The 17,161-nt window shown below is 42.3% G+C and overlaps 1 protein-coding gene across 1 annotated transcript in view; it reads left to right on the forward strand.

Moving 5' to 3' along the window:
* The window catches only part of clasp1a (cytoplasmic linker associated protein 1a), a gene marked incomplete at its 5' end in the record, with an annotated part of 76,255 nt that extends 59,100 nt beyond the window's left edge, over positions 1–17,155 (forward strand). Inside the window, 19 exon segments of the mRNA XM_035676515.1 lie at positions 289–312; positions 874–1,118; positions 1,724–1,787; positions 1,917–1,919; positions 2,015–2,178; positions 3,267–3,345; positions 3,435–3,578; positions 5,123–5,218; positions 7,360–7,509; positions 7,902–8,008; positions 9,309–9,434; positions 9,790–9,937; positions 11,184–11,430; positions 12,164–12,220; positions 13,194–13,387; positions 13,650–13,778; positions 14,691–14,897; positions 15,344–15,460; positions 16,763–17,155. Coding sequence (XP_035532408.1) covers positions 289–312; positions 874–1,118; positions 1,724–1,787; positions 1,917–1,919; positions 2,015–2,178; positions 3,267–3,345; positions 3,435–3,578; positions 5,123–5,218; positions 7,360–7,509; positions 7,902–8,008; positions 9,309–9,434; positions 9,790–9,937; positions 11,184–11,430; positions 12,164–12,220; positions 13,194–13,387; positions 13,650–13,778; positions 14,691–14,897; positions 15,344–15,460; positions 16,763–16,849 — 2,388 coding nt within the window.
* Positions 17,156–17,161: the final 6 nt, after the last annotated feature.

Consider the following 17,161-nt stretch of genomic DNA (forward strand, 5'->3'; position numbering starts at 1 on the left):
ATATATATATATAATATAATGTATAATAATTAATCTCTGAACAGAAAATAAATGATTCAACGTATTATATAGTAATTAAGTCTCATTATAATGACTTGGATGTTATCAAAGTGTCAAATTGTTCCTCTATTTATGGAGAATATCCATCCAACTGTTAGCTCGTATCAGTTAAAATGTGAAATGTCTACTTTGGTCCTCTCTTGCAGAAGGACTGTACTTGTTCTCTGTTCCCCCTTTAAACCTCCCCTCTCTCCTCTTTCCTTCTTGGTTGTTTGTTACCATTTCCAGCTATTAGGAGACTCCAGGAATAAGGTAGTTGGTCATTTTAAATACTGTTCATATATCCATCACACACTAATCCAGTTAAGAGAACTGTAACGCAGCTTGCCTCATTATATTGGCTCATGAAACCCCAACCCCCTTTTTATTTGATTTATTTATTGATTTTACCATGAATGCATCTGTGGTACCCCAAGTTTTAATTTCACACTGTGATATTAATGTGTTGAATCTCATGTGTTTATTATTTTCAAAAGTCCATGACATTTAATACACTCTACTGTTTGCATTGCATCCGTAGTCATGACCTTTGCTTACTTGCGCTGCATCACTGGCTTTTGGTGTTCATTTTACAAATTTTTTACTGAGGAATTGGATAACAAACCTAATCAGATTGACCCTTAAAGTGACGTCCAAAGAACCAAACAACAATGAACACAACAGTACAGAAAACTGCATGGCTACCTGATAACTGTGTCAAAGATCCTTACCTCATGGCTGAGTTCATTTGCCTACGCACTCCTCCTGCAGAGCTCGGTTAACGTTTAGGTATCGCTCTGACGTCCTACATTCACCTTCTTCTTCCTCCCACAGAGGAAGCCGTTGAGGCGGCGGTACGAATCTCCGGGGATGTACTCCGACGACGACGCCAACAGCGACGCGTCCAGCGCCTGCTCAGAGCGCTCATACGGCTCGAGGAACGGAGGCATCCCCCACTACCTGCGCCAGACGGAGGATGTGGCAGAGATCCTGAACCACTGCGCCAGCTCCAACTGGTCGGAGAGGAAGGAGGGCCTGCTGGGCCTGCAGAATCTCCTCAAGAGCCAAAGAATACTGAGGTGGGATGTCCAGCCTGCTCAAGCCTGACTAAAGGCTGCTAAACAGTAAAAGGAGATTTTATTGTGTAATGGCTCTGAATGGTAGGACATACAATGAGAGAGAGCACTCTGCAGTCTCTGGATGGCAACATGATCAGGATATTTTTTGACTATACTTTACAGGCACAAGGATATGAAAGCACACATGATTCTCTCGGTGTTACCAAAATACAAAATTGGTGGCGTTGAAAGGGGACTCTTGACTGCAAGTTGTGACTAAGGAAATGTTTAGCATGACATCATTCTATCCCAAAGGACATGAGTGGGAAAAGCCCCATAACGTGTCCATGCCAATACCTACGCTTGCGGTATTGGCGATAGTGCTGAATGTGTGACGTATTTTTGGTAATTTTCATGGTGCCCGAGTGCCCATTCAGACTGCAAATGTGTGAAAGTTTATCAGAGCTCACTGGAACACACTTAATTAATAAAGATATCCTGCGGTTCATGCAACTTTTTGTGCCCACCAAAGGGCAAGCCAACAGCTCAAATAGCCTCTATAACACGTGTTATCACTCTTACCGCCCTACGTTACTGACTTCCTGTGTGTCTTTCCGTCACTGCAGCCGAGTGGAGCTGAAGAGACTTTGTGAGATATTCACAAGGATGTTTGCAGACCCACATAGCAAGGTAAAGAGGATGAACTGAACCAACTGAAGCACTAAAACTAATGATGACAATAATTTATGGAGCTATGACTTGAAAACTAATGGAGTGTCTCTTGTTGCATGGTCTGCCTTGCTGTGGATTTAACAACAGAGAGTAAGTGTACGTTACTAAAAAAGAAATTAACCTTAATGAGCCATTTAAGTCAAATCAGGCAGTGTTGTGTAATAAACGCTTGAACTCGCTCTCAGGTGTTCAGCATGTTCCTGGAGACTCTGGTGGACTTCATCTTGGTGCACAGAGAAGACCTGCAGGACTGGCTTTTTGTCCTGCTCACTCAGCTGCTGAAGAAGATGGGTGCCGATCTGCTGGGCTCAGTCCAGGCCAAAGTTCAAAAGGCCCTGGATATCACAAGGTCTGAAACGCAAGCCAGGTCACAGAGACGCAAAGATTAGAGGCTGTTCCACTGGATAAGGAGATATTCACACTGTTCCATTAATCTATTAGTTGATGTAAAGCTTAGTAACCTTTGTGCTTCTTCAGTTTGGGCTAAACAGTGAAAGTAAACCAATCAGTAACAAAACCCTCACTATCCATTAAGGGAGCAATGTGTAATTCTGGCCAGATGGGGGGGCAGCAAGTCACCTCCTCACACCCTCGATTCAGTGACGCTGTTCAGGACTGTTTACAGTTAGACACGAGTAATAAACCTTGCAGTGTCCTCAGTAAGATATAACTTTCCAAACTTCCAATCTCATATCATTTCATAACAGCAATACAGAGTGGTTATGAGCACGGGATCGTTTGTGTTAATTTACTGCAGCGATATGAACCCAACAGATTTAATGTCAATAAACAGATCAGAATGATGCAGAAATAACTACATCATGATGAGGATTTGTAAAAAGTCTGAATTCAAACTTCGCCTTTGTCTGTCCGTAACATGGCGAGCAAATAACTTTTAAAATGCTTGTTTTCTGAATGGAGTTTGGTTGATTGAGGCTGTTCTAACGTAGTTCATAGTAAAGTGAAACTGATCGCTGGAATAAAGTAAGAAAAACTTATTTTCAGCACTTAACAGGTCATCAAACTTCCTCTTACTTTTTTCCAAGCGATCTCCTTTTTTTGTCCAGTCGCTGTATAAATATAAAGTTGTATCATCAACGAATCAAGGACATTTATTTATCATTATACACATATCACATATCATTATTACACGGGGGTCTATGATGAAATGAACGTTTGCAGTCCTTCATGCTACATACATAGAAAAAGATAATAAAATTCAAAGAATAACATACAAGATAAAATACAGTAAAACAATATATACAGTTATTTATATCAATATAAGAATATATACGTATATTCATAGAGCTCACAGAGAGCTACAATAACAACAATGTCTGTGACTCGCTGATTTATTAAAAAGAGTGGGAGCTCAGTCTCATAATCTAAAGCTTGTTCTTTAATCATCTAATATCAGTAATTCTTTATGTTTATCAGGGAGTCCTTCCCGTTTGACCAACAGTTCAACATCCTGATGAGGTTTATCGTGGATCAGACTCAGACACCTAACCTCAAGGTAAAGCACATTTTTATTTATAGGAAGGAGGATTTTGATTGGTTAGTGTGAAAGTAAGACACGTGACTAACTTGTTGTTGTGTCTTTAGGTCAAGGTGGCTATTTTGAAGTACATCGAGTCTCTGGCTCGGCAGATGGACCCAACGGACTTTGTCAACTCCAGCGAGACGCGCCTGGCCGTCTCCCGCATCATCACCTGGACCACTGAACCCAAAAGTTCTGACGTCAGGAAGGTAAGCCCTGATTGGTTTGTCCCATTCTTCAGCACTCACATTGGAGACCTTAAAACCTTTAATGTGAAATTTCCTCCAGAATAATGTATTTTTTTATTTCCTTTTTTTAGGATGAATGTATTCAGTAGTATTCAGGATATTTATGTGTTATTTTAATTTTAACAAGCTGTGATAGAGAGCATAAACATCTAAACCAGGACATTTAGGGTCTGCAACTGAACTCTAATGCTTCAAGCTTAAGCCCTCTTTCCTTTTATGACACCAGTTAGTAGTATGGACGTATAATCTACGTACTAAACTGTTATAATAACAAGTGAGTGAGCTTAGTGCAAAGCTAACTGCTTAGAGACTTGTTGAGTATGACGTTACATAAAGAAAGGTGAAACCAGATGGAAATTTTAGTGTTTTTATTTACAGAACAGATCAATTATCCCTAAAAGAAAACATAACACTTAAAGAAGCATTTCAGCCGTGGAAACATTAATCTTTATTGAGAGTGGGTTATATATGTAGTCGAAATGTAACATCAATTTTGAATTTGGTGCCTTTTGACAGAGAAAAGTGTGTTTGTAGTCTCACTCCCTCTACAGAGATATTAGACTTCCTGCTTCCAGTGATGCAAAATGACGATTTTTACATCATTGGAAGCAGGAAGTGCAACACTGAAATCCGTATTCCTCCTGTCTCAGGGGAAAAATGAGGGAATGGTGCACGACCATTCAAAAATATGACTGGGTTTCTAACGATACAAAGCTTAATGCAAATGGTTGAAGTATCCCTTTAAAGGTGGAGTATGCGATTCTGGAGAAGATATAGGCCTTACTGCAGCTATTAAACTAAATGCCACCCACAGACGCCATAATGTTAGATATCTCACTGTCTTGTTACTCAATGTTTGATGACCCACGGGTTAGCGAAACCCAGATAACGAGACAGTTTCCCAGCTGCTACTATATCTAACACCACAACAACAGCAGTATCTTGGAAAAGCAGAAAGTGATCTGGGCTTATTTAACGTTACCTGACACACAGAATGGAAAGCTAGCAGACCGAGGAGATATTTGATGATGGATCAGAACGGCATACCCCACCTTTAATCAGAAACACCCCACAGCCACAGCAGCACCTTTGATACCTCATTGGTTTGAATTCTTCAGCCTGCAGTGTTTGTTCAGCAGCAGTTGTAAACTCTGATAATAGGCACTCTCCGTGTGGATGGCCTTGGGTCAACGGCCCATTATCTTCCCCTTGTCTGATGCGCGTCATGTGTTCTCCCTCTGTGTCCCCCTTGTTTGTTTTTCCACCGCTGCTCTTGAAAATGAAATCCTAACCTAGTTTCACATCAGAGCCCGACCCCCCGGGGCAGGCTGACAATGAATCTACGAGGACTTTAGTTTGTTTTCATGAATACAAATATGCTTTATCTGGAAGATGGATGCCAGGTTGTTGTGAAAGGTTTTGGTTCAGTATTGCATCCTGTTGTGACGGTGGAGGACCTTTTTGTTTTGCTGTAACGCCCATTCTGCCTTGCCACTGTGCCCCAGACCCTTCATAACTGGGTGACTGACGAGCTAGCTGGCAGGTCCAGTACTGCAGCCTTACTGTCCGCTGAGGGCAACCAGGAAGAAAGGTGTAAACAGGTAGAGCCAACAGCCAATCACAACACGATAAGCACGCAATGCCCCCCCGCCTGCCCTGGTGCCTAACCAACACCTTCAAGAACCGAGAAAACTCGAGTGTGGCATCTCTTACTCACCTCTACCATTTACGCTTTAGCTGTTTTGCTGTAACAACCTAAAAAAAAACAGTCTGCGCCTTGCAAATTGATCACTCACCAGATAGATTGAGCTTGTTGTGCAACCAGAAAAGAATTTGGTTTAACCTTAGTATTTTTCCAAATGACAGGCAATGCTTGTTGCTTTGTATGAATGGATCTTTTTAAGCCAATTTTTATTGCTCAACATCGATAGGAATGCTGTTTTGTGACTCCTGTGTGCCTAACACGATTTGTTCGTCTCACTCACCTTAACAACCTCTCATCCACCTGCATACCTGCATGCTGTTAACATTTTATTACTGTACAAAAAGAGAGATTCATAAGACTAACATTTTATCATTTTGCAATTATTTTGACAGATTAGTGGGAATTATGTTTTTTGCATCACATATTGAATTTTCAATTTTAAAAAAAACTATTAAAATCACATTCAGATTTGATTTTAACATATTAAAATACATTAATAACATTTATAGTTGTATATACCAAAAATAAATAAATGAACAAATAATCTTATGTTTATTACAAGTACAAGTAAACTACATTGTGCAAATAATATAATTAAATTATTGTGATTATTATCAAAAACTAATCAATTACAAATTGACTCATTAGTTACAGTTGCATACATTATTAATAAAATATTTTATAAATATTTTGAAAAACAAAAAAATTCAGTCCGAGCCCAAACTACAGCAGCAGTTTTGGGTCCAAAGTCTATTATGAATAAACATACAGGACTTAAAACTGATGTTTTTGACCTCAGATTTCGCCTCATAATCACCTAATTTAGATTTTTCCTTATCAAAGTATCAAAGTGAATCAAGGTGATTGCTGTCTGTACAGCAGGTGGTGTAGTGCAGAGTATACGCAGGTGTACAGAATATAATTTCTCAGTTGACAATGGGTATACCTACTTCTAAATCCCCTCTGATGTCTAAACATCGTTCTGTAGTGTTGCGGGAGATACATTTTTCTTCCTAGGATGGTGAAGCAAAGGGACGACATAGTTGTCCAATGTTCCTGAATGGATGGAGTAAGGAATAAGGAATACTTGTCTCACCATAGTTTGTGGGCCAGTATTTATTGCAAAATCTGCACCTCTGTCAATAACATAAAGGGATCATTATGTTATTGAACTGAAGTCAAGCAGCTAAGTTAAATCCTACTGGGTGAGCTAAATATGTAAGAGTAGTCACTGTTTATGACACAGGTACAGCCACTTCCCCAGGCACCACTAAACCACTGCTTACCCCAACCAGGACCTGCTGGTGGAGAATGACTCACCAAAATGTTAACAAATGGAGGCAAAAAAAAACAAAACAAAACTTGGCTTATAGCCCAAAACCCAAACTCTTTGACTCACATTGCAACATTTACATCACCTGAAGCCTGATGGGAACCATTCTCAATCTCAATATATTCAGACCAAAAGGAAAACAACATGAAATACACCCATTTTATTTTTCTGCCATGTAGTGACTGTGCCATCATATAACTTAAAAACAAACAGCTAAAGGTTAGCAAGTTACTGTAGCTTATGTAGCACTCTCTCCAGCCCCCTTCAGGTTTGATCTGTACTCACTTGCATGTTGCAGCACTGATATAGAAACAACGTTCCCCTGAACAGTCGTGTACTTCATTAGATTTCCACTGAATGCAGCTTTGAACACTCACCTTTTAACAGTTTCTTTCTACAGGCTTTAATGCATTCCTTATTCTACCAAAAAGTTCACTGTGGAGCTGAAAAGTGGGTTTCCATGGTTCCAGAATTGTTTCGACCTCTATTAACATTTGCATTGGATTGGCCCATGTGGGAAATTGTCCAAGATTACAGTCATTCATCAGTCAGTCGGTTCTGTCAGTGTAAGAAATGTCAGAACAGCTCCTCTGACTCACTCTGTTAGAAACACATGGTTAAGGTACTTCTGGAACCAAGGAAACCATCTGAACTTTCTAAGCCGTCGTGTCCTCCATCCTAACCTGTAACCACGCTGCCTCCAGGCGGCCCAGGTGGTGCTGATCTCTTTGTTTGAGCTCAACACGCCAGAGTTCACCATGCTGCTGGGAGCTCTGCCCAAAACCTTCCAGGACGGAGCCACCAAGCTGCTGCACAACCACCTGAAGAACTCCAGCAACACCAGCAGCAGTGTGGTGAGTCACAGGAAGCCCCGTAGTCTTTGATTTCACTCAAACAGAAGCCAGACACCACAAAACAGCCCAAAAAAGCCAGATATTGTTGATTTTTTCCTGGCTAGAATTCTTACAACTAGCACACACTGTAAAGGGCCTTATAACTATAAGAAATGCCAAAATGTATGCATGTTGTACTTATTACAAGCAATGAAAATTCAGTTATTTAAGATTCTTATGATTTTGGTGACTTTATTGAGCTGAATTTAAGAAATGTGTACCTTAATCTAAGATTAATAATAATAATCTTACAGTAAGACACAATTCTTTAAACAGCATAAAAATCAAGGCACCAGAAACAAATGAAACCATGAAAAACTAAACAGCTCATCCCTGTTTCACTGTCTTTCCAGGGTTCTCCGAGCAACACCATTGGTCGGACGCCGCAACGCCACACCCCCAGCAGAACCAGCCCCCTCACCTCTCCAACAAACTGTTCCCACGGAGGACTGTCCCCAAGGTAGCCGATCACCGATCTGCTGTGAAACTCTTATCTACGACACACTTCCTGTCCAAAAGCTTGGCTGTGGTTTAAATCTATGGATACTTCCTGCTGTCCTGATTGGTCTGTAGTGGAACTAATGCACTGCCTAACAGGCGGGTTGGTAGGAGCATGACGCTGAGTGAGCTGCTCGGAGAGGTTAGAACATGTTCAAGCTTTTTTTGGGTAGAAATAAAGAAGCAACAGATCAAACACCTCTTGTGCACTCGGCTGATAAAATATTTACAGCCTCAGACACAATTGGGGCTGTAAAACATCTGATAACCCTGCTCTTTGATGTTTCCACATATAAGGCTGTTTCTATTGACTGATAATTACAGTAAATACAGTTGAACTCTGAGCAGCTCACTCAGGCACTGCATCCACTGTACAGTCACTTTCTCTGCGAGCAGAAGCCCATAAACACATATAATGGAGCGATTGTATTTTCTGGTTATAATCAGCTGAACCTGAAGTCATGTTCAGATCATTCTGGCTAAAACGTGAGGAATATTCAATATTTATTTGAGGTAAAGCTGGCTTTGTGGGATTCTGCTACTTTCCGATGCTCACCTCTTCAGAGATGTTCCGATACCATTTTGTTCTTCCCGTTACCGATTCCAATACCTGAACTTTGCGTAGCGGCGGATACCGAGTAACGATACGATACTTGTGCGTTTAAAAACAGATATATGAATACTGTATACTAGAGACCTGACAGCTGACTCTGTGAATTAGGGGATTATTTTGACCAGAGTGACGACAGGGAATTCAGTAACAAGGTGATTTACGGCGGCCCCAACCAGGACTCTGACTCTGGGGACGACAAAGACTCAGCGGGGACAGGAGAGGAGAGAGGGAGAGATTTTCCAGCCAGCCACCATCAGACGTCTTTATCAGAGCAGAGCAGGGTCATGACTTCGCTATCCTACGTGGAATCAGATCGGTACACAGACGCATACTCGCTGATACCTGAAACCGTTTTTTTATACAGTATCGGAGGAAGATGCTGTTATCGGTATCGGAACAACTCTTCTCCTCTGAATTAACACTTTCCCTTAACCCTAAAGCTCAGACTGGTTTCTTTTTGTCTTTTCTCTTTCTGCACACTTGTTGTTTTTCCTCCTCCTCCTCTTCCTCCTCCGCCTCCTCCTCCTCCTCGTTCTCCCCTCTCTTGTCTCGTCTCCCCTCGTTGTTGACTCCCATCCTCCTCTCCTCGCCCCACCTCTCTCCCTCCTGTCTGTCCATCCTTCCCTTCCCGGCTGCGCTGTGGCAACAGTCGGTTATGGGGTTGGGGTGTCGACGGACTGTCAAAGCATCCCCCTGCCCCTCCTCCTCCTCCTCCGCCCCACTCCACCCCTGCTGCCCCCTCCCTAAGGGTCCTGCGCAGAGCATATTCACCCAGGTAATGAGGCGGGCTGAGACACAAAGGAGATATTTTCCTCAAGGAAGCCGGACCCTGATCTTTTTCCTTCCTGTTTTTAAATAAACCAGCTGAGCGAATGTCAGTTTCTCACTGAACACTTATTAACTCCAACATCTCTAACCTAATCAATATAACACTTTACATCATTTTACAAATGTTTGGTTAATGCTGTGGTGTGTGTCCAATTATAAATTTCTAAAAAACTAATCTGTTTGTGTGTGAAAAGCAACGCTAAAGCTCTCTGCATGGTGGCAAATCAAATTCACTCTCGTCTTGGCGATAGGAATGCATTTCACATAAATCTAAGTTCTTTGTGTGTTTGTGTGTCCGGTAGCATGATGGAGTACGACACCGAGAACATGAACTCGGAGGAGATCTACAGCTCACTGCGTGGTGTCACCGAGGCCATCCAGAGCTTCAGCTACCGGAGCCAGGAGGACCTGAATGAGCCGATCAGACAGGAGGGCAAGAGGGACGACGCAGTGAGTCAAAACAGTTTCATCGAGCAGCTTTCATTAAGCCAGCAGTGCAGCCGTGGAGGCTGAAACAAGAGATCATCACAGTGAAATCATGCTTAACATTGATCCAATCTATAATCCCAATGCGAGCAGACTTCTTCCTCTTCTTGACAGGAGTAATAGAAATGTAATATGTATATTAGGATACAGGGTACATGAGAGGCAGGAAAGGCTGTAGCTCTGTGGTTCTCGAGTCACTTCTTCATTAATGGTCCCTAATATTTTTCCCCTGACCGGCGTAAAACATGTTTGGTAGAAAAACATTACAGTGCTGCATAAAAAGCATCTTTGTAACTTGAAATGTGTTTGAAGGGTTGTAGTTTCTTCCTGAGCGTCAGACGGTTCTGGACATTAATTCCTGATAATGTTGATAACCTTGTCGGGCACTTAAAACATATTCTTACTGATACTGATGGTATTTCGTTGGATCTTTTTCACTTCTTTCTCCGTGTTTTCAGCTTTATTGCTGCTACGTTTGAAACCACAAATCCATTTTCTTGATTTACATTCAATATCAAAACTGGTTTCCAACGAACAAACATTATTGTGAACATTTTATTGCCTTCTTATGGAGGCTTATTTCTGCCAATGTGATGAAAAAAAGATTTTGTAATAAGAAACGTTCTCAAAATAATGACTTTGTGATACTAATTCAAAATATTGAGAAAGTTTCTCATTATAATGATTTACACTGGCTGAAATAAGCTTCCATACTTAATTATTCTTGATCTTCTGTGAGGTTTTACAGCCGTTAACAATTGAGAATATTGAATATAAATAATAATTTATTTAACTAATTTAATTTTCTTTTACACTTATTATAGTATAATTATTTTAGGAATTTTGTATGACAGATTTTTTTTAAATTAACATCTCACGTACTCCCTGTAGTATTCCAAAGTACCTCTAGGTGTACACATACCCCCATATGAGAAACACTGGTCTAGGAGGAGCTGCTGGACGAGTCTCTCCTGATCCAGCATGTTTACCGTAGACCGGTTACTTCTATAAAATCTGCTCAACAGTCTCAGTGCTCCCAATAAAAAACTATTTCCTGATTACATGAGTAAATACACTGTGGGAGCTTTAGAGCGAAGATTAAGATCCGTAATTATTACAAGCAAGAGGAGAGTACAGTACAGATATGTTCCACATTTACCGTACTGTAGACCTTGAACCAAACCCTCTCTCTCATTCTTCTGTCTTACAGGCAGGACGAGAAGGCGTAGCGTCCTCTCCCGGCTCTGACGCCCGCCTGGGCTTAGACATGGTGGAAGGGGGTCGCACCGCCTTGGACAACAAGACGTCGCTACTCAACACGCCGTCGCCCCGCTCGTTCTCTGGGCCTCGGGGCCGCGAGTTCGCCCCCTATGGCTACGGAGAAACCATCTGCACGTACGACAAGAGCGCCCTGAAGGAGGCCGTGTTCGACGATGACGTGGAGCAGTTCCGCGACTGTGAGTTCACGTTTGAGCTCAACACTTTTCACACCTCACACAAAATGCCTCAACACTGCGGTTTCAACTCGATGAAAGGCATTAATGTCAGAGCTCATACAGCCGCACTGCGATACAGAGGCAGCAGTGTCTCCCCATGTGCCACTGAGGCGCTCAGATGAGGACAGCTGAGTCTTACAGTATCTGACTACTGCTCAGGGTCACAGTGGGCCTCATGCAGCAACTTTCTCTTAAACTTTTAAACTCTTACATTTTATCTTAATCTTCTGTTAAGAGAAACCAGATTGTTCCATTTTTTGTTGTTTGCTGAGGAGAAATCGTCTTGACTTTCCGTTATCATCCTGCCCACCTATCTGTCGACAACCACCCCCACACACACACACACACACACGCTGTGTAAAGTCACAACATACAGGCAGACACCCTGAGAAGCTACAGCTGTTACCTCACGTTGACACTTTAAACAAGGAATCAACCATAAATGTGGCAGTTGATCTCTTCTGCCCCGGTTAGCCAGCTAAACATCGAGTTCACGAGTTTACACAAGATACAGAACACAGAGGAACTTTATCTGCCGCCTGTTGACCACAAACGTTTGGTGTGTGCGCGCCTCTGTTCTGAGACACCGGTTGTTGTTGTCGTCATCACATCCTTTTGCTCTGCACCCTCCCCCTCTGTCCCTCACCTCCCCACCTCCATCCCTCCATCCCTCCTTAACCTTCCTCCTCTCCAGGCCGACGTCAGGAAAGCGGAGAAAACAGGATGACGCTGCCCAAGGTCTTTGCTCCTGGTAAAGATGCCTCCCCCCCTCCCCCGCCTGACTGTCTGAGAAACTGACTGACTGGATGACTGAACGACTGTGTGACTGATTTACTGACTTGACTCCACTCACCCTTTTTGTGTGTTTGCATTATTCCCTCTGCTCTCTCGATTCCCCTTCACCATTTATTTTAATGGTCTTCTAACTTGTTTTAACTCCACCTCGCAGGTGTGTGTCCAACCTGTCCTGCTTTTAGTGCTTTCACTGATGGCTTATGGGTTATTTTCTGTAACAAACTGAATGTTTGCGTGGTTGTGTTTTATCAAGCTAATGACATGATAAACAGCGGAACCGAGTGCCGCAGGAATGTGTCCTAAAATCCAGAACTGAGTTAGCATTTTACTCTCTGATTGGACATCCCTGCAGCACTCTATAGAGACCACGATATGTTATATAATAATCCCACTAACACCTACAGCACAGCAATAAAGGGCACAAGTACATTTTGTCAAACCTCTGCAACCACTGCAAAAGGTTGCACACCCGTCCTTCCACTGTATACGGTCAGATTCATGGCCCTTTAATGTCAGTGTCCATTTAAAATGGTCAAATTTGCTGCCAAATTCATTGCTGAAATTTAAAATTTAAGTCCCACGTTGCCATGACTTTAGGCCTTTATTGTTAACTTTGCCGGCCATTCAGTGACTTTATATTCACTCTTAAAAGTGCAGGTTTTTACTAAACAGGTGAGAACATGTATTTTGTTGAGTGGTTTTAAAATCCATTTTGACTAAATAGATAATACGAAAGATTGTTTTACTCATAGATTTATTTGCATTGGAAACGGGTCAAATCTTCCCACCTCATCGGTAGAGTTTCTTCTGTTAGATTAAATCACTGGTGAATGATGCAAATGATGGATGAAGTTCTGGTTGTTTTGGCGAGATGTCAGCAGCTGTATTTTTGGTGTGTAACGCGTTATTCTTCATCTTCTGTCTGCAAGCAGTCGGCCAGGATCACTCAGACCTGGTCGCCGACCTGCTCAAGGAGCTGTCCAATCACAACGAGCGCTCCGAGGAGCGTAAGGGCGCCCTGGTGGACCTGCTGAAGATCACACGAGAAGACAGCCTGGCTGTGTGGGACGAACACTTCAAAACCATCCTCCTCCTCCTGCTGGAGACTCTGGGTGATAAAGATGTACGTTGACCCTGAGAATGTTTGTATGCAGAGGATACTGATTCACACTCCTCATTAACTCAGGAAATGTAGTGAATATAAGTGCGTATGAGAGAATATTATCTAGTAGCACACCATTATCTGTATGCGTACTTGGAGTGGGCGGGCTTAAACCAGATGTAGGCGGGGCTAACCAGAGGTTGTTATTAAGCCTGAAATTAATCAGATCAGAGCAATGTTTTTGACTTTTAACTGATTCCTCATGCTACTGCCCCCCCCCCAGCACACCATCCGAGCGCTGGCCCTGCGTGTGCTGAAGGAAATTCTGAGGAACCAGCCGGCCCGCTTCAAAAACTATGCCGAGCTAACCATCATGAAGACCCTGGAGGCCCACAAAGACTCTCACAAGGAGGTACACAGCTACCATATTAAAAAGAAATACACTACAGTGCATTATTTTACAGTTATTATTATTTTTCTTCATTTAGGGGCAGCAGAACAAGCTGATAATGCAATATTATACGACATTATGGATCATGTGTTAGCATACTGTTGCTTATTTATCCATCAGGCAGATACTAAGCAACCTTATTTAAACCCTAACCCTATTTTTCACAACTCCTGAGGGAAATATCTGAATTTTTAGCAGCTAAATGTCGATAATTCTCTGTGTGAGATGTGAAAAAAATCACAGTCAGTTGAAAAAACTATCTTTTTCTCACGTTTCCTATCATTTAATAAACCTTTAATAAAAAACCTTTGACTAACTTTCAAATTTCAAAAAACCTTTTTACTTTTAATTTGAAAAGTTTTCTATGTGTAGCCAATAAATGGCCTAAAGTTCAAAAGGTCCATACTATAGTACTCTCTTTATTAAGACGATCTGGTTATCAATATGAGAACAATACCAGTAACACAATAAGTCCGACCTTTGACCCATAGCTCAGGAACACACGCTCAGTGTTACTTAAAGAGAAATCAGAAATCAGGTGTGCAGCGGGTTCACAGTGTGGGTACACAAAGATCACATGTTGATAACAAATTGAACATAAAATACACAAAATAACCACTGAGTCAAAAAACGTGATGAAACTTCCAGATCAATAATAATCTGCAGTCAAAGTCGGACAACAAAATAAACCTGTTGAATCTCCTGCAGGTGAGCTGAGCCAAAATACACCTGTAAAAATACACTCTTCATGTTGCCCAAATAAGGACCTTATTATATAAAAAGGGATTTCTTTGTATGGGAATGTTTTTACCAAGACACAATCATCCCCACATTATGTTACTGATCTTAACGTGTGCGTCCACGTGCTTCCAGGTGGTGCGTGCGGCCGAGGAGGCGGCGTCCACCCTGGCCGGCTCCATCCACCCCGAGCAGTGCATCAAGGTGCTGTGCCCCATCGTGCAGACAGCCGACTACCCCATCAACCTGGCTGCCATCAAGATGCAAACCAAAGTCATTGAACGCATCGCCAAGGACTCCTTACTGCAGCTGCTACCGGACATCATCCCCGGGCTCCTGCAGGTCGGACACCAAGAGTTTTAAAAAGAAATATCATTGTTTTTGTTATATTTACACATTTTAAAAGATTTGATTCAGTTTATTTAATTTCTTTAGTTCTGACTGGAAACTCAAAACTTTATAAAACATGCAAACAAAAACATGCTTTTAAAAACTTTAAATAAACATTAGACAACAGTGTTAACTGCTTTGGATTAAATGTTACAAAAGCAGGGTTTTTGGCATCAGATGGAGCAGAAACATCCCCCGTCGGCTCCAAAGAGGCATATTTGGACAATGTTCTTATTTGGACACTGGGAATTATTTGCCTTATTTGTCCCTGGAAATGTTTGCGTGTACTCTGCACTCTCTGCGACTCCTCCCACGTTCCCACTGACCCCTCGTGAGTGTATATGTGCATGCACGCCCGTGTGCGCGCGGTGCCTGATGCTGCCTCCGTCTCTCCGCAGGGCTATGACAACACAGAGAGCAGCGTTCGCAAGGCCAGTGTGTTCTGTCTGGTGGCTATCTACTCCGTGATTGGCGAGGATCTCAAACCCCACCTGGCACAGCTCACGGGCAGCAAGGTACTGACTGCACCAGGTCTTTGCATTCACGTACACACACACACGCATGCACACACTTCTTCAACAGGCGCTGAGCCTTATCATCTTCCCATGTTGTTATTTCTCAGCCGGTTTCAGCCGGGTTGTCCAATTATAAAGAACGAGGTCATATTTGTCCTACTTTCACTACATGTGTCCTTGGGTTATATAAGAGTTGAGGTCTGAAGGTCATGCTCACCTGAATGAAGAGACCCTCCCCTAACCACCACCCCCGCTCTCCGTGTATACATGTGATGAAATGTGTGTTTGAGAGCATGTGATGAAGACGTCAGACGTCACCTTTTATAACAGACGCTCCTGTGTTTTCTAGCCTTTTGAGATCAGGAAGAACATTCCCTCAACATTTAGAAGATTAAACCAACTCTTGTAACGGCTGCCACATCTTCATTCAGTCACTTGGGAGTCTTTCTAATTTTAAAAACTTCCACGATGAGCTGAGCACTTTTATAGAAAGCATCACTGTAAAACCAGATACGTTCATTACAAGTACATATAGGTTATTACATCATATTATAATAAAAAAATATCTTAATTAAGTAAAAGTAAAATAAATCTAAGACAAAAGTCTGAAAAAATAAGCATATTTTTTTGTAGCAAAAACCTGTTTTCCTCTCCTGTTAATCACCTTGTGACCCTTCAGATTTAGGTTATCGGGGTTGGGATAACTTTCTCTTTCTCTCTCCCACCTGGCCTCCACCCTGTTTGCTTTTGTTGTATTTAGTTTCTAATTTCTCTTTCAGTTATGTAAAATAAACTTATTTTTATAACTCATAAACCAGGTTGTGACAGATTGGGGGCTCGTCCGGGATACAATTTTACGATTTGTGTCGCTGCTACCTCCTGTGACAATGGGGGGTTTGTTAATTAGTATAAAGGCATTTTGTGCTTTGGTATCTTTTCAAAATGTCTGCCTATTTGTTTAAATCCAAATTCGGGGAGTATCATACATATACTCTTGGAGGAGAGCAGGATAATCGTCCTTTGTCCTTTTGTTATTGGTTTTAACTTAAGAATTAGTCCATTGTGCATTTTGGTTCAAGGTGTTTTTCTGAGGTTGCTTTGGTCAATGGTGGAGTGTTGCCCCCTCCCCCCCGGTAAGACTGCCACAAGGTGAGCCACAACAAGTGTTTTTAATCACCGGGTACTTGCTGTAAAAACCTCCTGATCTCTGAACGCAGAAGGAGTTCGATCCAGGCGAAGCTGCTGTGACTACCATGATCCCACGCTACGTTTAATATCTCTTGTCTTTGCTTGTTTTTACAGATGAAGTTACTGAACCTGTACATCAAGCGCGCCCAGACGACCAACAGCAATAGCAGCAGCTCCTCGGACGTCTCCTCTCACAGTTAATGGAGGGAGCTTTCATCCGGAAACCCCAATGCGGGTGGTGGACGGCGGCGGAGGATTTCCAAGCCATCGCCCACCCAACGCTTCTTTCAGACTCGTCCGTCTCTGAGCTTCCCCCTTCCCTCCTCATCGTAACTCCACTGCGCCTCTCACCCAGTTTGGAGGAGATCCTTTCAGTTTGTCCTTCAGTTCCTTCTCCCCACCTTTTGCTCATGAAACTTTTGAATGTAACTTGCGGATTGGTTTTCGACTGGTGGGGAGTGAATCGACACATTTTTGGATATAGGAAATGCACTTTCTCCTCCTCCTCCTCCT

This window comes from Morone saxatilis, unplaced genomic scaffold (genome assembly GCF_004916995.1).
Source record: "Morone saxatilis isolate NCDOM2014 unplaced genomic scaffold, NCSU_SB_2.0 Contig5, whole genome shotgun sequence".
Classification (NCBI taxonomy): domain Eukaryota; kingdom Metazoa; phylum Chordata; class Actinopteri; family Moronidae; genus Morone; species Morone saxatilis.